The 21,912-nt window shown below is 35.9% G+C and overlaps 1 protein-coding gene across 2 annotated transcripts in view; it reads right to left on the reverse strand.

Annotated features, from left to right (window-relative positions):
* LOC128987880 (WAP four-disulfide core domain protein 1-like) overlaps positions 1 to 21,912 on the reverse strand; it is a 51,961-nt gene that overhangs the window by 22,731 nt on the left and 7,318 nt on the right. Inside the window, exon 1 of one of the 2 annotated variants that reach the window (XM_054408954.1) lies at positions 19,830 to 19,875. The exons of the other annotated variant lie outside the window; for it this stretch is intronic. Coding sequence (XP_054264929.1) covers positions 19,830 to 19,859 — 30 coding nt within the window. The 5' untranslated portion in view covers positions 19,860 to 19,875. Of the gene's footprint in view, positions 1 to 19,829; positions 19,876 to 21,912 lie in introns of those variants that run through there. 2 annotated transcript variants of the gene reach the window in all.

Here is a 21,912-nt window from a genome sequence, read left to right on the forward strand (position 1 = left end):
ATTTGTTTGAATGTTTGTTTACTAGTTTACAATAGCTTCTCTGACAGCTCGAGCTCCAGCCGACGGCAGCTGATGGATCAACGACGATCAAGCGGGCAGCGATGACGTCAGGCTGCCGGAAAAGGAAGATAACTTTTGGTGGAAACATCTGGGTTTAAAGTTCTAGAACATTCCATGGTCTCCATAGCTACCAAATCGGGTATAAATACAGCAGTCCACGGGCCAGTCTTCAGTACACTTCACGAGTTGACAGTCAGCGCTGCGGGTTTAAACCATTTGCCAGGCGCAAATAAAACAATAATCAATAGTAATCAAATTTGTATTTGTAAAAGAAAATAAAAACAAGGAATAAGGTCAGTCCCAATTGTGTACTCATTTGAAATATTAATAAGGTAATTTGAATTAGACAAGTAAGTAGGATAGAAGAAATTAGAATAGGCCTACACACAAAGCATTTGTCAGGCCCCGGCAGACCGCTGGTGCTGCGGCTTTAACACTCAACACTCACGCACATTCGGTAGTTGTCTGGCACCTTTTTTAAAGAGTGCTGCGACCGAAATAACACTTACAAGTAGTGGCACTAACAATTTAACTCCATACAAAGCATTTGTCAGGCCCCGGCTGACCGCTGGTGCTGCGGCTTAACACTAAACAAGCACGCATATTTGGTAGTTGTCTGGCACCTTATTTTAAGAGTGCTGCGACCAAATAACACTTACACATAGTGGCTCTGTATAACTTAACATTATATCTCACATTTCACACATTCTGCAGTTAGGATAAAATCAGTCACGTGGCAAAGAACCCATCCCTGAGAAACTTTGATAAAAATACAAAATAAAATAAATACAATTAAATGAAATTCAGATTTAAGTCATTGAGACGTTACAAGCTCTACAAAATGGTTAGAAGAGAAATTATGAAATTTTCTGTTTTTACGGTCAAAAATGGGGAAAATCAATTTTTACCCTATAAACCACCCCCTCCCCATAAACCGCCGTTACCATGGTCCGATTATGCTGGTTCTCGTTCGAATAAACGTAGTAGTTAATAAACACGTTTGTACCAAAGTTCATCAAAATCGGATCATTTTTGCTCGAGTAATCGCGCTAACGGACACACACACACACATATATGAATTTGAACCGATAGTGTTTTTGGCCTCTGGGGACCTGAAAACAAAAAAGTAAATCGGTCCCGGTATTGAACACTTTTATTATAATTCCCTATCAAACAATACCAAGTTCAAACAGATCGAATAAGAAATAGCTGAAACTAGAGCTGGCCCATGGTCGAAAACTCAACCAAAAGTATGTATTGTGCAAACTTCTAGAGGAAACGTTAGTTTAATCCTCCTAGATTTTACCCCACGCTGTAAATAAAACATGTGATTAGAATTTCTTTAATTTGATTTGATTTGATTTGCCTGCGATGCACGTCGTAGACCTGTTTCCCTCCCTTCCCATAGCATTTAAGTATTGCAGATACATTAATCCAACTGCCACAAACGGTTCCCACACTCCGCATGGCTCCCTATCAAACAATGCCAAGTTCAAAAATATCGAATAAGAAATAGCTGAAATATTACGATTTTTAGTCGTAAAATGGGACAAACCTGACTAGCTTAGCCTTATTATACCCCATTTTACAACTAAAAACCGTAATATTTCAGCTATTCCTTATTCGATCCTTTTGAACTTAGTATCGTTTGATAGGGAATTATAATGCTAAATGAAAGTGTTCTTGGCGTTTTTTTTTTCAAAAAATTAGCCGTTTTTTAGTAATTTAAGTTTTAAAAATTAAAATAGCCACCATTTTGAAATTTTAAGTTGAATTGAGATGAATTTTTTCCAACACGGGTTTCCTATACCTTAAAATACGTACCAAGTTTCATGATCGATTGGAAAAATTCAAAGATAAAAATGTTTATGTAAAAAATACGAAATGGCAGATATCTGGTTAACGAGGTGATTTTGAAAAAAAAAATGTTATCGTTGATTTTCTCTTTATATTGACCCAAGGGTCAATACACAGTGTGTTGTGCCGAAAGAACTGGAAAGAATCTTTGGACCTTACTTTTTTAAGACAATACTGGAAGGGAAGCAACCATGAATTCAGAAAGGTATGTAAACATGTTAATGTAGCTTTTTTATCCACTATTGGAGAAATTGGAAATAGACACAGGGCAGCTCTACTTCCAGCAGGATGGAGCCACTGCTCACACAGCCGATCAGTCCATGAACCACTCAGAGACACTTTTGAAGGTAGGAAAGGGCCACATACAGATTGGCCAATGGTTTAAGGGTCGTTTCTAACATACAGATTGACCAAAGGTCCTAATGAGCAGGGGCAAAAAATAGGGGAGGAGCTTACAGCAGCGATGTCCCGTGGGGGAGGAGCTTGTCTATTCAAGTCAAGTGTTTGTTAACTTTTTCTAATCTTACCAGTCACAGAGGTGGCCAAACTCAGGAGACGAATTTTACTTTTTAAAACACTAAGTTTAATGTAAACTGTTAAGTAAACAAATAAGGTTTTTACATTCAACTGTAGCTTAAACAAAACAGTGCGGTATTCTAACACAAATAATAGGCTATAAAATCTAACTAATCTATATATATATAAGGCAAAGCCCTCACTGACTCACTGACTGACTCACTCACTCATCACTAATTCTCCCACTTCCCACTTCCGTAGGAGGCTGAAATTTGGTACACTGATTCTTTAGGCATTAAATAGGAAAACTAAGTGGTTTTTATTCTGATCGGACTCTCGGGCTCCACCTCAGTGGCTCTGGAGTATCCCATGTTAACCTAATTAGTACTCATATTTAAATATTATTAATGAATCTTAACAGCTGTTTCAATTAAACAAGTTGATTCTGTTCTATGATGTTCAATAGCATTAAAGCTACAAGGATTACCAACAGAGTGCAGCACTATTATTTTTTTTTATATTTGACAACAGCTAATTTGAAACCAAAAGGTGAGTGAGCGTAGCGAACAAACTTTAATCCGGAGGCGAGTTAGCGTAGCGAACGAGCTAACCTGAATGCAAGTGAGCGCATCGAACGAGCTCCAACCGTAAAGGTGAGTGAGCGTAGCGAACGAACTTCAACCAGGACGTGTGAGCGCAGCGAACGAACTTCAACCAGGACGTGTGAGCGCAGCGAACGAACTTCAACCAGGACGTGATTGAGCCATGCGAACGAGCTCACATATGAAGTTAAACGGGGCAAAGCCCGCGGGTACAGCTAGTTGCTTATAAACTCACTATCAATTTCTTTTCAAGTACACAAAGTACATTTTTTGGGAGGTCGAGTTGGTTACGAAATTGTTAGTTTGTTTGACTTAGTTATAGGAATAAGGATAATGTTACCATTTAAAAGACCTGAAGTGTTTTTTCAAGATTCAAAGCATAAGCATTCTCGTTTTTATGTGTATAGACATTGTTTGAAAATTACCTTGAATATCTGACTTAGTATTTCGCACACGATGTTCATTTTTAAGTTCACAAAACCAATCTAGCAATATTCATTATAGGAGTAGTATTTTAACAAAAGTTAAAAAAAGGAAAAAGATATTCCATTGGAAGTGAAATAACCCGAATAAAATGTTCTACCACAGAGTATAAAAATCTACTCACTTATTCAACATTTACGTGAACCAAAAATTAAAATTCTAAACTTCAAATAATTCTTAACATCTTGCCTTAAAATCCTGAAATAAATAATAATTTGTTATTAATATTCAGTCAGCTACATTTTCAGTTGCCGCTAAAAGAAAATAATAACTCCAAATTGGAGGCATTATTCCGTTTGGATGATATCCCGTGAAAGCATATAACCTCGTCATTATTAGCTTTTAAAATTGCAAAGTTTGTGCTGAATTCTGTTGTCAATCATTTGAACTTTTTCAAGTTTACAATGCAATTTTGTTTACATCAAAACATATGTCCATAGTACAATTTTGTTTTCATCCATACGAAAATTGGGTTATCTGTAAGTCGGTGATGTTAAAGTTAAATCAAGAAAATGTTGTATTATTTTGTATAAAATGTAAAGAAGAAAATGGTTTACGTTAGATTTTGTGTTTTCATAGTATGTGTCATTAGTTAATCTTTCTAAGTTGCCTTGAAGAGATCGCGCACGCAATGAATATAATAGAAATATGATGAGACATCATGTTTTCACCCTTAAAAACTACAATATATCGTAGTACTAATATTGAGAAATTTTGTGAGTTTGTTCGTTTGTTTGATATCCAATCACGCATTAACTACTGGTCGGATCGGGTTGAAAATTTAGTATGAATATAGCTCACATTCCCGATTAACATATCTAGACATATTCTTATTAGGTACAAAAATCATTTCGGGCTCTGCCCCAATGGCTCCATAGTTTCCCATGTTAACCTTATGAGTATTCATATTTAAAATGAATTAAAAAATGTTGTCAGCTTTTTCAACTACACAAGTAGGTTCTACGATATTCAATAGCATTAAAGAGACCACCTCTGTATCTGGTAAGATTAGAAAACGTTAACAAACAGTTTACTTGAATAGACTAGCTCCTCCCCCACACACATCACTGCTGTAAGCTCCTCCCCCATTTTTTGACCCTGCTCATTTGGACCTTTGGTCAATCTGTATGTTAGAAAAGACCCTCGAACCATTGGCCAATCTGTACGCGCGCTAGGAAAGGTGGGACAAGATGGGGTACTTAAGCATTTAATAATTTTTGGAAAGCTTCCTAATTGATCAACAAAAATATCGCAGCTTAAACTTCAGTCTTTATAGAGTACATATAAATATTTTTACTCGTCTACCTTAAAAACGTATATATATCAAAACCTTTTTTGTATAGTTTACCAAGTACCCCATCTTGCCCTACAGTGAGGGCAAGATGGGGTACCATTACAAAGTAAGGTAAATAAACAAATAAATACTATACAAACTAAAAACATTTGTTTTAATATAAAAAAATAGTGATATAACGTTTCAAGCGGAAACATAAAAATTACTCCTATAAAAAATAACAAATTACTCCAATATATTAGGTACTGACACTTTACTATATAATAAAAAGTATTGCAGTTCCCCCCAAAAATAATACAATTATTAAATAAAAAGATTCTTCTCCTTAAAATAAAAATGTCCGTAGTTAAAAAATTATAAAATAGGCTAACTTTCATAACTAAAACTACTCTTCTCCTTCAAATAAACCTCCCCCGTCTTGCGCCCTAGTAAGTACCCCGTCTTGCACCCGTGGACAATTTTTAGGTTAGGTTAGTATAATGTATAAACAATATAATCAGTTAAGCTGTATGTTGTAATAATTACTTCCCTAAAAAAACTTCCATTTAATGATAATAATAAGTTGTATGAGAAAAAGCATGACAATAATCTACTATCAACTTCATCAACTATTTACCGATAGACTGAGACACCCACTAAGGTAGAAATCACAAAAACCCCGTCTTGTCCCACCTTCCCATAGTTTGGTTTCAAGATTTGGTGACATAAATATCCTGATTCCAGGCCAGCTCGATCACCAGATTTGTCCGTGTGCAATTTCTATATGGCTACTTGCAGTAATAGGCCTACGGTTTTTCAAAGTCGATCCAGGTACCTGCTCAAACCCAGGCAGAGAATCACCGAAGAGGTTCAAGCGATTCCTCAAGAAATGTTTGAAAGCGTAATCGACGGAGTTTTCAAGCGACTCGAAGAACGTCAACATTTTCAAGGACGTCACTTGGAGGATGTTGTTTTCAAGATGTAAAATAATGGCTTATTCAGGACAAAACTGTATAAGATTACTTTTTCACCACACTATGATGTTTTTGGCTGTATTACATACGTTAATTGGTGGCTGAAAGTTACGTTTTGCTGGCCATGCCAGCTGTCATCGTAATTTGGGGACCGAGCAGGTTTTTACAGGCCGGGGCCGCAAAATCAGCTGTCCGCTTACTTACTTAAAACATGAATTCATTTTAAATAAAATCAAAATCCATAGCATTGCAATAGAATTGTGTTATTGTCACCGTTGCCTAGCAACTATTTATTTTTATTTTTGCTGATTCTTCAACTTATTTCTTGACATAACCTTAAAGTTGTAGTTGTGTTGACTATTAGTGTGCACTATAATTAATTGTGATGAATAGTGGTAATAGGGTATAGTGTGGTGAAAAATAGCGTTCGTACCATGGACCGAAATGGTTTTGCAGCTCTCGATCGATTTAAGTTCTCGACTTCGTCTCGAACTTAAAAACTATCTCGAGCCGGCAAAACCTCATTTTCGGCCCTAGGTACGAAATATACTATTGTTTTGACATTTTTTTTTATATCTGTAATATTAAAATATAGGTTTTGCGTTATTCATAAATTGTATAACAGAGTTCTCATTTCCTCAACCTGTATTTGCTTTCAACTAGATTTTGCTTGATAAAATATTTGAAAGCCCAGTCTTTTCTTTACAAACACTTACTTTGGTGAAATAGGATAAAAATTCATTAAATGCAAAATAAGTTTTGGTTATTTTTACCGTAGGCCTAATTAATTATGAGTTGGAATTTAACAATATCTTGGCCTTGGCCAGATTGGTGGGACGATAATTTTTGTGAAAAATTGCAAATATACTAACTACTCAGCATCAGATCATGCGAACCTTGACATTCATCATTGGTTAAAGATCTTTATAAAATCCATTTACAAAATGACATACTTGCATAGCTACTGTAACTGGTTATCCACCATGACATAAAGTTTGAAATATATTGTACGTCATCCTAACATTGGTTGAAGTGATAAACTATTACTACTGTAATTGACCTCGGGTTAATTACCTCAAACCCACGGTGACGACGGGCGTGGTCGCGCTGTTTTGTTTCGGCGTAAATTGAATCGGTTTCCTTCCGCCCACTGACTCACGCCGGAACTATTAATCCCAGACGGTGTGAACCTGTCTCCTGATGACGAGTCAAGCCTACTACAGCCTACACACGAGACTTCTCAGATATGGAGGTAAAATCAATTGAGTCATAGAGTCCTGTGACAAGAATCGTCTTAATTTTAGTTCTTAAAGCCAGGAAATTTAGTCTTAGTGATTACATAGATTGTTTGCACCGGAATAAGACATTAATTAACTACGGAGTGGCAAACAAATCGTCTTCCCAAAATATTACTGACGTTAAAATGAATTCAAGTAAAACTTTGTAATGTTATTTTTATAAAATGTAGAGAAGAAAATTACTTACGAAGATTCTATGTTGTAATAGTATTTTGTTTTTTCATATTATGTTTTATTAGTATTTGTAATTATTATTCTAAGATGGCTCAATGCTTATTAACTAGGCTATGCCGTTTTTTAGCGAATTTCCCTATAGGGAAGTAGCTATTACCGTAGGTCTCATGGTAAGACTTAGGCCCGGGACCGATTTACTTTTTCATTTTGATGTCCCCAGAGGCCAAAAACACCATTCGTTCAAATGTTTATATACTGTATGTTTATATATATATATATAGATTTATATATATATATATATGTGACCGTGAACACGATAACTTGAGTAATTTTTATCCGATTTTGATGAAATTTGGTTTGAAGGTGTAAGGCGGGTTAAACTTGAATGAGTTCGCGATCCAGCATGATCGGACCATGGGAACAGGGTTTTATGGGGGGTTTTATGGGGTAAAAATTGGTTTTTCTAATATTTAACCCTCAAAACACAAAATTTCCCAATTTTTCTCTAAACCTTCTTAAAGAGCCTAAAAACAAACAATTCAGTATATCAAAGTGTTTTTGTATGGTTATTGGTTACGGAGAAAACTAAAAAAATGGTAAATTTAAAATTCCTATGTTATTCTTATGGAGAATATTGTTAAATGTTGTAGTTTGCTTGTTTATGGATATCTTTTGATCAAACTTGGCAAATATATTCATTTTATACTAAGCAATAATTATTTTACTTAAAACACACACTTTATTAGTTTCCTTGTAGCAGCAAACCTAGGTACTCGTTAAACCTAATGTTATTTAAATAGATCAATTGAAAATCAATTCAGCCAAATGGAAATTCGCTTAGACGGCAGGTTTGCTGCGGCGGGGGTATTTTTAATAAATCACGGATTTTGAAGTCACGAAGTGACGCAAATAATAATAAAAAAAGGTTTTATTTAACTTCCAGTTACATATGTAAAACTCATATGGTAACTTTTGTTACTAAACTGGATGTTCCCAGGCTTTAAGTTTTAATTTAGCGTTACTTAATAGCACATAATTTTGGCTGTGACCTGTGCCAATTTATTTACATGATTCTATAAGTGCTTGGTTAGCGATTTATATTTTAAACTAGCAACAGAGCCCGTTGTGGTTAAATCCAACGGTCTCTAGTAAAATAATGGTTGTGAAATCCATATACCACTTTACTCACTAATATTAATGGTACAGATTAAGCACATAACATTAGAATCGCATACTTATATGTTTTAAATTATAGCATACTGTTTGGCACTATGTAAAAGGCATGTTCACTTGAGTACATCAACGGATACATGCTAATCATATGAACGTGTATTTGTCGGGTCGCCCAACCATCAGATCCAAGTACTGACTACTGAAGTATGAGTATATGCTACAGGCGTGCGTCGCCTCGTCGCCGCCGCTGGACATAACAGCACGTGTACACTCACAGCTGCGCCCGGCTACAGGCTTCACCGATGTTATTTATGCGTCTGGCTGTAATATTATCAATCATCGCTTTACACCCTCGCCATGCCAGTTGTCGTGTAATAGAACTTAGACAAAACAGTCACTTCATATTTTGTGACTGTATCTACATATTTTCAGATAATCTGTTATTAACAGGTTTTAAAATATTGCGTTTCTTACTGAAGTGTAAAAAATTATCAGCCATTTTAACATTTTTCTCTTGAACTGCGAGCTGTTATGTTAATACCGGGTGTACACAAAAGAAGTAAATACTGTAATAACTTTGTATAAAAATTACTGCGAAGTTTTACTGACTTAGACAGAGTAACATTCACCATTAAAAGGATAAATACCACCGCCACAGCATTAGCAAACCTGCCGACTAAGCGAATTTCCATTTGTTTGAATTGATTTTCAATTAAATTTAAATAACATTAGGTTTAACGAGTACCTAGGTTTGCTGCTACAAGAAAACTTTATAACTGGATTTTACCATCCATTATAATAATCTATATATACAGGGTGAGTTTTAAATGAGTCCCCCTCCTACTTTTTTCTACATTTCTTAAGATATCAACTCCAGACCACGTCAAATCATTGTAGAGTAGTAAGTACTTCATTTTGACTGGGTAAAAGTTTTTGACCGCCATCTTGGATCCGCCATATTGGATACAAAGTTATGTTTTCTAATGTAAAGGTAGGGTTGTGACCGATCGTTTCAAACTACATTTTTACGCTGAATACGATGCTGCCAATCTGTTTAAAAAATCTTGATCCATTCTAAAGTTATGAGAATTATTTATAACTTTGTTTTTAGCCCATTTTAACATTGTGCATTTACAAACGAAGGCCATAATCTCAAAGTAGTGCTAGATAAAGATAAGTATACACCATCATTCATTGTCGACCTATTTTCACTTGGTTATGACGTATGTATTTTTTCTGCCGCCATCTTGGATCCACCATTTTGAAATTTGATAAATTATTTTAAATATGAGGGTGGTGTTGTGACCCACCATTTTAAACTACTATTTTATGCTAAACTCAATGCCGCAGTCCGTTTTTTCATTTTTATATTTGGTTATTGAAAAATTGAAAAAAATAATTGTAATATTTCACAAAGAAAGCTTGATAATATAAAAACGGTTTGCCGCATTGAATTTAGCGTAAAAAAGTAGTTCAAAATGATGGGTCACAACACCTTCTTCATATTTAAAATAATTGATCACGCTTCAAAATGGCGGATCCAAGATGGCGACAGAAAAAAATACATACGTCATAACGAAGTGAAAATAGGTCGACAATGAATGATGGTGTATACTTATCTTTATCTAGCACTATTTTGGTATTATGGCCTCTTAGTTTGTAAATGCACAATGTTAAAATGGGCTAAAAATAAAGTTATAAATAATTCTCATAAACTTTAGAATGGATTAAGATTTGTTTAAACGGATTGCAGCATCGTATTCAGCGTAGAAATTTAGTTTGTAACGACGGGTCACAACCCGACCTTTACATTACAAAAAATAACTTTGTATCCAATATGGCGGATCCAAGATGGCGGCCAAAAACTTTTACCCAGTCAAAATGAAGTTTACTACTCTACAATGATCTGACGTAGTACGGAGTTGATATCTTAGAAATGTGGAAAAGGTAGGGGGGGAACTCATTTAAAACTCACCCTGTACCTGTATAATAGTTTTATAAAATATACATAATAACTTAACTTAAACCTTCCCACTGGCAATGGACGAACTCTGTAGTGGCAAGGCATTTTTGGCGATGTTGCAGCATATTTTCGAAAATTCATATATCTAAACCAATAACCAATAGAGCAAAACCTATTGAACCATGTACTTGAATTGTTCGTAATATAATGAAGAATGCATTATACTGTTAATAAATAGAAGATGCATATACTGTTAATAAATTAAAGATGCATATACAGAATAAATATTTAGAACAGTTTGTATTGACATTACGTAGAAAGAATAACAATTTTATTGAATTTTGAAATTTGATACTAAAAAACTTTGCTGAATGAATCTAATTTTTTTGTAAATTAGGATATGAAAAAGAAAAATATATTTGGAATTTATTTCCCTACATGAAAATGTAAAAAGCAATAACATTAGCACCAGTGGTGCAATCTAAAGCAACAAAATATCAAAATGAACTTAATTTCATGTACTTTGGAATGAGATACTTTATTATATGGATAATTATATATTTCAGTGAATAAAATGTGTTTTACGACTGCGACTATTATAGTCGCTCTGCCACTTCACGAAAACGTAAAAATTGATTGATTTTTTCTCTCGTTGTTGTGAGTGAGATCATATGTAATCATATCGAAATGACTTTTGCACCATAATATTGGAAAATTCTTCCTTGTTACAGTGGTACCACTTGTTTTTTTGTAGACAAAAAATATCCCTTGTTCTTGTTTAAATTGTTTGGAACATGCCTGATGTTCGGCAGTTTTGTGACGCGTACATGGCGAAATTGACTCGACATTTTCGTTCACTTTAGTGATCAATTACAGTGATATCTTTGTATGTTCATCTATGTAACAAAATCAAAATGTAAGTTTAGAATCTTATCTATCAAATGGTATACAATTTGACAATAGTTTTTTACCATTTATTCGGAGTTTATTACCTTATTACCAAATACATTTTAAAAAACAACTGATTCGAGAAGATACAAACATACATATTTACAAAAACTTTGGCATGTGGATAAACGGTTTAGTCAGAAAATTCAGGAAATGTATCCTCAAAAAAATCCTTAAGTGAGTAGTACGCTCTTGACTTAAGGAGAGGGACGAGCTTCTTCATGAAAAGTTTACGCCCAAGACACTTGATTGAGTGAGGTAGCTTATTAAAAATTTGTATTGCCACTGTATTGTAACTCCTTTGCGATCCCGCGGACATGTAGATTGTGTTAAATTGATGTGCAAAGTTGTTTACTTCTTTTATGCACACCCGGTAGTTTCGTAGGCTACCTGTACTTGAACTCGGACTTTGATGGCTAATTTTAAAATATCTTGAAAGCTCTGGTGCTCGATCTATCCAGCGAAAATGGCCAAAATGTGTAGATAGTATTTAATAAATACTGTAGTGTAATACCCGTACAACCAATGCTAACAAGAGACATGAAGTAAAAATATTATAGACTAGCTGTATGCCCGTTCTACATACGGGGATCTTATAGTAGTCAGTTGAATGTGACAAAAATCACACAATGTTGGGTTTTTGGACATTTAATTTTATTTCTTAAGTAGGTAGGCCATGTATTCTATGGAAAAGTACTGGTATCAAGGATCGTCGTCGAAGAGGTTGTTGGATGAATAAATAGGTAGGCGTACGTACCCAAGAGATGGACTATGGGCCTATTTGCTGTAAGCGATTGCATTACACGGTGAGTAGAAACAGAAAGTGACACATTGGAAAAGCGAGTTTAGCATCACACACCAGTTTTACACCGTTTTTTACTTTACACTTTGCACAATCGCCATTGAAGCGCCGTCAATGAGTGGAAACCATTGGCGACGATCATTAAGTGTCCCAGCCATATACAACACTGATTCAAGGTCTTTTTTCTGGTTATCAAAACTCAAGAACAATTGTATATACAAAGAATTTTTAGTTCCTGACCTGGATGATGCCTAGGTATTTAATTTCATTTACGGTTACACTATGATATTGCACTTGCGATTAATTAAATCCGTTATGTAAGGAAAACGTTTTTAATCTCACTTTTGGTTGGGATTTGCTTTCAAAACGTGATTCGAAATGGCGGTATTTGTAAACAAAATTTGTTAACATATCAGTGACAGCAAAAATAAAATAATCTTGATCCGAACAGCTGTTTGTTATTTCATAGACGATTATGTGATAAAAATTAAACGAAAATTTGACAAAAATCGCACAAAACTGCATTTTTGAACGTCCTTAATTTTATTTACAAAGTAGTGAGGCCATATTTTAATCACTAAAGACACTCTCGCCAATCCAGTGAATACATTAAAATGACTTGGATATTGAAAGGTACTCTCGTTTTCACGGAGAAGATTGCGTAAAATGCCATCTTGAGTGTTACAGACAGACAGAAAGACAGACAGACAGACAGAAATAGAGATAAGACTCGTTTCTGCTTCTTTAATGTATACAATGTAAAAATAACCTAAAAATATATAATTCTGAGCAATGTACAGACAAAACTCTAATTTTATTTATATAAGATAAAAGAGCAAGTAATCATTGAATTTATTTGGGACAACTACACTTCAAGCAAAAACATACACCCACTAAATAAAAATGCAAACATTTCTTTACAGTTTGATAGATTGAATAACTTTAAACATTCATTCAACTGCAATAACTCTACAACTACAATTTATTTATCTATATCTAAATAATCATAAGCGCCGTTAGCCAAAGAAGGATGCTAGAACTGGAATGGGACTATAGAATACATTGTAGGTATTCTTTTGGTTCTATTGTTCTATTGGTTTTATTGTAGCCTTAACTTTGGAAGCACGGAAGACCCGAATATGCTAACTTAAAATTGAGACTAAAGAGTGTGGTGTCTAGAAATATTCAATTCCGTGAAATTATGCTGAACTGCAGATACAACAGGTTATTGCAAACTTGTTTAGTCTTCGACTTTAAATCCATAGCAACAAACAAATAGTATTCTATAGTCAATGTCTCATTTGACTATTGTCTATTGTTCATATCCTAATTGCAGAAATGTATGTGCAATGTACAAAGCAGTACAGTATAGGTAAGTATGTATATTCTAAGTATGTATATAGTTATACGAATAGTATAACAATGTGCAGAGGCCCCAAGGACTATCTATGGTTGATTTCAAGAAGCAAACTCAGGCTTTTCATTAGATTATCAAACCCCGTCGCGATAATAAAGGTGTCTTAGTTGGATCCATTTCACGCCAATGGCCTCGGGGGAAGTGATGGGCAACAAAGCCATACACAGTTCACGCACAGTCACCAGTCAGAAGGCTATAGGTAGCCAGGTAGCCAGTCATCTGCCGCTGGCACCCGCACTTCTGTCAATAATTACCACCGCGTTGATGCCATCATTACTTGATAGTGGTACAAACGTTAATCGTATTCGCTGAATTGATGAGGTCACTTACGGGATTCTGCGGAAACTTAAATTGGACGTATGGTAAGTTGATAGGCCTCGAGTGCGTCCAATTGGTCCTAATTCACTAGTGAATGCCCTTGAGATTACAACAACAATCAAGTCCACACATCCAAACTTTACATCAATCAATTTATGCAGACATGTTCTCATGTGAAAATTTAGTGTGGTTGTGTAGCCTTACAGTAGCGCAATTTACACATAGTAATATATGAGCATCCAGCAACCAGAAAACTATTTGAGTTCCCTAATATATTTTCGTCGTTTAAATGTAGACTTATGTTAGTAAGATGTACATTATAATCAAGTTTGACACGAAACTTATTTCGATTAAATATAATCGATCAAATGTTCTGACGATTTCCTTGTGTTTTGGTGAATAAAAATTCATCATAGTCTGATCTAAAATAATCGTCCCAGGTTGTGTCCTGATTGCGAACAGTCCAGTTTGCGAACAAGGGTAAAATCGTTCCAGTAGCCATGCTCGCTTTCACATCTGGAGGTCACTGGTTCAACCCCCCCCCCCTGGAGTCTGGACCAAGATTTATTTTTCATTAGGCTGACATTCAATGATTATCTAACAAACGCTCGACTTAGATAATAAATAACAAGCCATGATTTTAAAATTATTCTTAAAAACATTAAAAACACACAAAATCAAATGTTTAAATACCTTTAGGACTCTTCGTAGAATCAGCTAATCCTATCCTATCCTATACGCTAATACGAGCTTTGTCTGTTTGTCTGTCTATATGTCTGTAATACATATCTCGAAATCCAGCGGAGGGGAGAAGAAACATGCTGTGCGATTAGCACTTAAACTTAAGCAAGATCATAAAAGTGCATCTCATTTCTGTTTAGTTGCATACTTTTACATTACACAGTTGTTATTATTTCAGCGATCAAATATCTTTGGTGATGCTCGTGCTTTTCGTTTGTAATGGGAGAGGACATGGTTTAAGAAAATTTTGTTCTTTTAGTTTACGGTATGCTATAGTATAGCACATCTACCATAGTCATTTTTCGAAGTCTTCAGCATTGTCCTACACCCAACTGGACCGCACACTGACATTTAAGGCGCATTGTATTGCGACAAGAGGTAAAGTCTCAGCGAGGAATAATATCATCAGGAAGCTCACCAACAGATGCTGGGGTGCTAACCCTAATGTCCTCAGAACCTTAGCTTTAGCGCTCAGTGTGTCGGCTGTGGAGTACGCTGCACCAGTATGGAATGCATCGTCACATGCAAAAAAGGTTGACATTGCAGTCAATGACATGGCTCGGAATGTAACTGGGTGTTTGAAACCAACCCCAGTACACTCTATCCTATCGTAGGGATCGCCCCTCCATCAATCCGACGTAATGTCGCTGCCGACGCAGAAAGGACTAAGCAAGAGACAGACCCTCGTCACCTATTACACGGCCACCAACCTGCAGAGCGACGGCTTCGGTCCAGAAAGAGCTTTTTATCACGGACTCGAGTCCTGGATGGATCACTCTCAAGCAATCGAGTGGCAAGGTGGGAGGCCACGTTGACTAACCCTCCCATACCAGTCAGGGAGGAACTGGCTCCTGGTGGAGGCCTTCATTACACGGCGTGGAAGACCCTAAATCGAATCAGGGTCGAGGTACCAAAATGCAAGACAAACATGCAGAAATGGGATCTCTTACCAGACGAAGAAAACATCTTGTGTGCCTTTGGTGCTGTTCAGGATCCTGGCCATCTGCTGATCTGTCCACGCCTCGACCAGTCTTGCACATTAGATGATCTTTTACAAGCGAATGACAAAGCCATATCGGTAGCTATTTTTTGGAAAAGCGAAGTCTGATTTCCGGACACGGAAAGTAAATACCATAGACATAATGTTCTACCATTGCCCCTAAACAATAAAATACCCCCGCCGCAGCAAACCTGCAGACTAACCGAATTTCAACTTGTCTGATTACATTTTTACTAAAATATTTTCATAATTCTTTCAAATAAGACATATTTTCTCCCAATTTAAATAACATTAGATTAAACGAGTGCTTAGGTTTGCTGCTACGGGGGAAGGTAAAAAGTGTTTTTGACCATACGTCAATAGCATAGGATGAAATCAATAAATTTGCCAAATTGTATCAACATATATCCATAAAAAAGAAAACTACAACAGTTTACATTTTCTCCATATGAATAACATGTGAATTTTAAATTACACCTTTTTTTATTTTCTCCGTAACCGTTAGGCATACAACAGTGCTTTAATATACTAAATTGTTCTTTTTTAAGCTCTACAAAATGGTTGGGAAAGAAATTGAAATTTTTCACCCCATAAACCCCCGTTCCCATGGTCCGATTATGCTGGTTCGCGAACTCGTTTGAATAAATTTTTGCACGTTTATACCAAATTTCATCAAGATCGGATCATTTTTTACTCGAGTTATCGTGCCAACGGACCAACGGATATATATATATATACTGTATATGAATTTGAACGGATGGTGTTTTTGGCCTCTGGGGTCTTCAAAACGAAAAATTAAATCGGTCCCGGGTCCAGGTCTAACCATGAGATCTACGGCAATAGCTTATTCCCTATATGGGAAATACGTTAATAGCGGAATCCAACTTGTGCAGTTGAAAAAGCTGAAATGTTTTTATCCTTTTTAAATATGAATACTCATAAGATTAACATGAGAAACTCCAGAGCCACTGGGGTCCCCGAAAGGATTTTTCAGATAAGAGTGTGTCTATATGTTAATCGGGAATGTGAGCTATCATCATACCAAATTTCAGCCCAATCCGACCAGTATTTTTCGCGTTTACTTGTCACAAACATCGAGACATCCAAACTTTATCACTTATTATATAATTAGGATGGCATTTCAACAATCGTAACAGTCTATACGTTGTACGTTTAGAATGAAAAAAGAAAAGTTTGTGTTTAAGATAAGCCAGAAATCCTAGCAAGATATAAATCATCGCGATTTGCTCTTATCAGTGTAGGTAAACCAGTAAGTTACAGTAGTTGAGTTAATCGTATTGTGTGCTGATGCTACTAAAATGTTTGGGAGATTGAGAAAGTAAGCATGAATAAGCTCTGATTAAATTATTGTTCAATTCCTTGAACCACTGAGTAGGCTTATAGTGCAAGCAACACAACAATAGCTGTGGTGCAGCGGTTGCAGGCTGGTTCCGCAGTCAGAGCTATGACGATCGCCAGGTTGACTTGCGAAACATCGGATAGCGAGATACTTCACAGACGTCAGGGTGTAAATCTGCTACAAATAAATAACTAGGAGCAAAGAAACACTAACATTAGATCGGTTGTATTAATCAGACCTACTTTATTGTATGACAACGAAACCTGGCTAGAATCACTACACAAACTGTAACCAACTTTTGTATCGTATACTAGGGATGGACGGGTCCCGAAATTTCGGGAATTTTTCGGGAAAAAAATATTCCCGATTATCGGGACGGGATTACATTTGACTCGGGAATTTTTCGGGACGGGATTTGGTCCGATCGTCGGCGATTTTTCCGCTTCGCGAGTGCCGATAACGCCGTTATTGCGAGCGACAGGTCCGCGAACGCAGGAGACGAAGTCATGTCGACGATTACGCCGTGACCGCGAGTCATGACGACGATCTCGCCGTGACCGCGAGTCATGACGACGATCGTGCCGTGACCGCAAGTCATACCGACGATCGTACCGTGACCGCGAGTCATGACGACGATCGCGCTGTGACCGTGGAGTCATACCGACGATAACCCCGTGACCGCGGAGTCATACCAACGATCGCGCCGTGACCGCGAGTCATACCGACGATCGTGCCGTGACCGCGAGTCATACCGACGATCGCGCCGTGACCGCGAGTCATGACGACGATCGCGCCGTGACCGTGAGTCATACAGACGATCACCCCGTGACCCGCGAGTCACAAGTTTCTATAGGTTACCCATTTTTTGGTTTTTATAGATCAGTGCCACAAATGGTAAAAATTGATTTCGTATGTCTCTTTTGGTAACTGCAATACAGTACTTTCTTTTTATGCACAGAAAAAAATCCCGTCCCGTCCCGTCCCGAAAATCGGGAAGGAAATAAAAATCCCGTCCCGTCCCGTCCCGAACTAAAAATTCAATCCCGTCCATCCCTAGATACACCATGTAGGCCTATTAGGGTTCCAATGTAAATTGTTGTTGGGAATAAATACTGCAAGTTTCGATAAAAAAATTATGAATTTTCGGGCTTTTGGTGGTTGCTAAAAGACGGATTAAGCTGAATATCTTATGTTTACAATCGGGTTGCTTGACAAGTGTAACGTATATGTATATCTTTTGTTTGTAGGCATCAATCTAAACACTATTCTACTACCTCAAGTAACCTATCCCACATTATGAAGTTCTGTTTTATGAACAACCTAAATCACATATCAGATTACACTAGCACTAGCGCGTCAAAAATAATAGCACACCAAAGATTTAAGCCAACGTAACTGATTCAATTGCAACTTGCATACAGTACTTGCATTACTAATTTTACATAAAACAACTTTAATTGAATTACCCAAGTACCGGTACTGATTTAATGGAATGTGACTGAATCTATGTAAAAACAACCAGATTCTTGAATACATCCCTTACTTAATAAGTAGTATACTACTTTTAAGTTACGGTTCATGAATGTAGTAGTTGGTTTCAGTTTTGGTCGAGACATCGAGTATAATATTAGTGTATTGCATTCTTAGAATCCCGGCAATTCTCTTACCTCAGGCATCGCATGGTGATAGTTTTGTGTTTCGTAGGATGTGCCAAACAGCAGTCGAATTAGCCAAAGTTTCTAGACATGGGTAGGATTTGCCACAGTTTGCACCAGATTACGCAAACATTAATTGTTTATGCCTATGTATTGTATATTATAGAGTACTACTTAGTTGTAATTAAATAGCAAACGAATATTAATTCATTTAAAGGTATATTAATTTCAAAAACAAATTAGTAGGTATGCCTCTAAGGTTTTGTATACTAAAAATGACTTTTTTAAATGTACTTCATTAAATGTATAAAGTATAAATTTTATAGTAGGCGAATAGGTGATTTGACTATCCTAGGTACGGGAACTGTCAAAGGAAACGAAATGTTGGCAAATTCGAGACTAACGAGGGAAGGAAAATGTGGTGATTCATAGTTGTAGAGTGTCACTTTGAAGTAGGCTCGAAATGCAAGAGGCGGGTGGTAAATACCTTGGAACAACTATCGCTCATTGATGGACGGCTCCGTGCTCCAAACAAAACAAATATAGTTCAAACGTTGACTTGTTTAACTCGTCCTAATAAACTTTTAACTGCAAAGATACATTAAGTGTTAAGAAATTTTCTTTACGTTTTCCGATTAGTCTCACAGAAATGGGTTGAGTTAGCTACTTGAGCCATAAAAGGTAAGGTACTTATTTCATGTAGTGGGAAGTTTAGATTAAACTTTAGTCGTTACAATCCATCAGTGGATAGAGTAAATTTTAATTGCTGTTTATGGATGAAGAGGAAGATGCAACATTTGAAATTAAAATCCGTTCAAATTGCTCCTTCAGTGGATCTCTTTCTATATGTATAAAATCGATATGATGGTGTTATTTTTTGTTTTTATAAATTATTATTTAATAATAGTAATTTAGTAAGGAGTAAAATTAATTTATGTTATTTTCATGTGTGCATTTCAAGTCATAGAAACAAAAAAATTCGGTCCTTAGAGCCTTCATTGTATATTAGTATCCAACTGTTGACCCATGTTCCCGTAAGATTCCAATAAGATTCAATCTTACACTGAATATAAAAATCGTTTATTTAACTTATAATGAAAAATAAGCTGTTTTTGCCACCTCCCTTCAATTATTTATAATATACCTATAGCCTATAATTGATTTTAGTTACATCCTTGGTAAAAAATACAAGGTTTGAATTGGCCAGAAACTCACCCTAACAGCATCTTCGACATTGTCGTCCATATCATAGTTCTCGGAAAATGCGGAAATTTTATTAATTTTATTATTAAATTCTCGGAAATTTTATTGAATTTTGAAATTTGATACTAAAAAACTTTGCTGAATGAATCTAATTTTTTTGTAAATTAGGATATGAAAAAGAAAAATATATTTGGAATTTATTTCCCTACATGAAAATGTAAAAAGCAATAACATTAGCACCAGTGGTGCAATCTAAAGCAACAAAATATCAAAATGAACTTAATTTCATGTACTTTGGAATGAGATACTTTATTATATGGATAATTATATATTTCAGTGAATAAAATGTGTTTTACGACTGCGACTATTATAGTCGCTCTGCCACTTCACGAAAACGTAAAAATTGATTGATTTTTTCTCTCGTTGTTGTGAGTGAGATCATATGTAATCATATCGAAATGACTTTTGCACCATAATATTGGAAAATTCTTCCTTGTTACAGTGGTACCACTTGTTTTTTTGTAGACAAAAAATATCCCTTGTTCTTGTTTAAATTGTTTGGAACATGCCTGATGTTCGGCAGTTTTGTGACGCGTACATGGCGAAATTGACTCGACATTTTCGTTCACTTTAGTGATCAATTACAGTGATATCTTTGTATGTTCATCTATGTAACAAAATCAAAATGTAAGTTTAGAATCTTATCTATCAAATGGTATACAATTTGACAATAGTTTTTTACCATTTATTCGGAGTTTATTACCTTATTACCAAATACATTTTAAAAAACAACTGATTCGAGAAGATACAAACATACATATTTACAAAAACTTTGGCATGTGGATAAACGGTTTAGTCAGAAAATTCAGGAAATGTATCCTCAAAAAAATCCTTAAGTGAGTAGTACGCTCTTGACTTAAGGAGAGGGACGAGCTTCTTCATGAAAAGTTTACGCCCAAGACACTTGATTGAGTGAGGTAGCTTATTAAAAATTTGTATTGCCACTGTATTGTAACTCCTTTGCGATCCCGCGGACATGTAGATTGTGTTAAATTGATGTGCAAAGTTGTTTACTTCTTTTATGCACACCCGGTAGTTTCGTAGGCTACCTGTACTTGAACTCGGACTTTGATGGCTAATTTTAAAATATCTTGAAAGCTCTGGTGCTCGATCTATCCAGCGAAAATGGCCAAAATGTGTAGATAGTATTTAATAAATACTGTAGTGTAATACCCGTACAACCAATGCTAACAAGAGACATGAAGTAAAAATATTATAGACTAGCTGTATGCCCGTTCTACATACGGGGATCTTATAGTAGTCAGTTGAATGTGACAAAAATCACACAATGTTGGGTTTTTGGACATTTAATTTTATTTCTTAAGTAGGTAGGCCATGTATTCTATGGAAAAGTACTGGTATCAAGGATCGTCGTCGAAGAGGTTGTTGGATGAATAAATAGGTAGGCGTACGTACCCAAGAGATGGACTATGGGCCTATTTGCTGTAAGCGATTGCATTACACGGTGAGTAGAAACAGAAAGTGACACATTGGAAAAGCGAGTTTAGCATCACACACCAGTTTTACACCGTTTTTTACTTTACACTTTGCACAATCGCCATTGAAGCGCCGTCAATGAGTGGAAACCATTGGCGACGATCATTAAGTGTCCCAGCCATATACAACACTGATTCAAGGTCTTTTTTCTGGTTATCAAAACTCAAGAACAATTGTATATACAAAGAATTTTTAGTTCCTGACCTGGATGATGCCTAGGTATTTAATTTCATTTACGGTTACACTATGATATTGCACTTGCGATTAATTAAATCCGTTATGTAAGGAAAACGTTTTTAATCTCACTTTTGGTTGGGATTTGCTTTCAAAACGTGATTCGAAATGGCGGTATTTGTAAACAAAATTTGTTAACATATCAGTGACAGCAAAAATAAAATAATCTTGATCCGAACAGCTGTTTGTTATTTCATAGACGATTATGTGATAAAAATTAAACGAAAATTTGACAAAAATCGCACAAAACTGCATTTTTGAACGTCCTTAATTTTATTTACAAAGTAGTGAGGCCATATTTTAA

This window comes from Macrosteles quadrilineatus, unplaced genomic scaffold (assembly GCF_028750875.1).
Source record: "Macrosteles quadrilineatus isolate MER2022 unplaced genomic scaffold, UCM_ALF_1.0 Scaffold_2__2_contigs__length_208266976, whole genome shotgun sequence".
NCBI lineage: Eukaryota > Metazoa > Arthropoda > Insecta > Hemiptera > Cicadellidae > Macrosteles > Macrosteles quadrilineatus.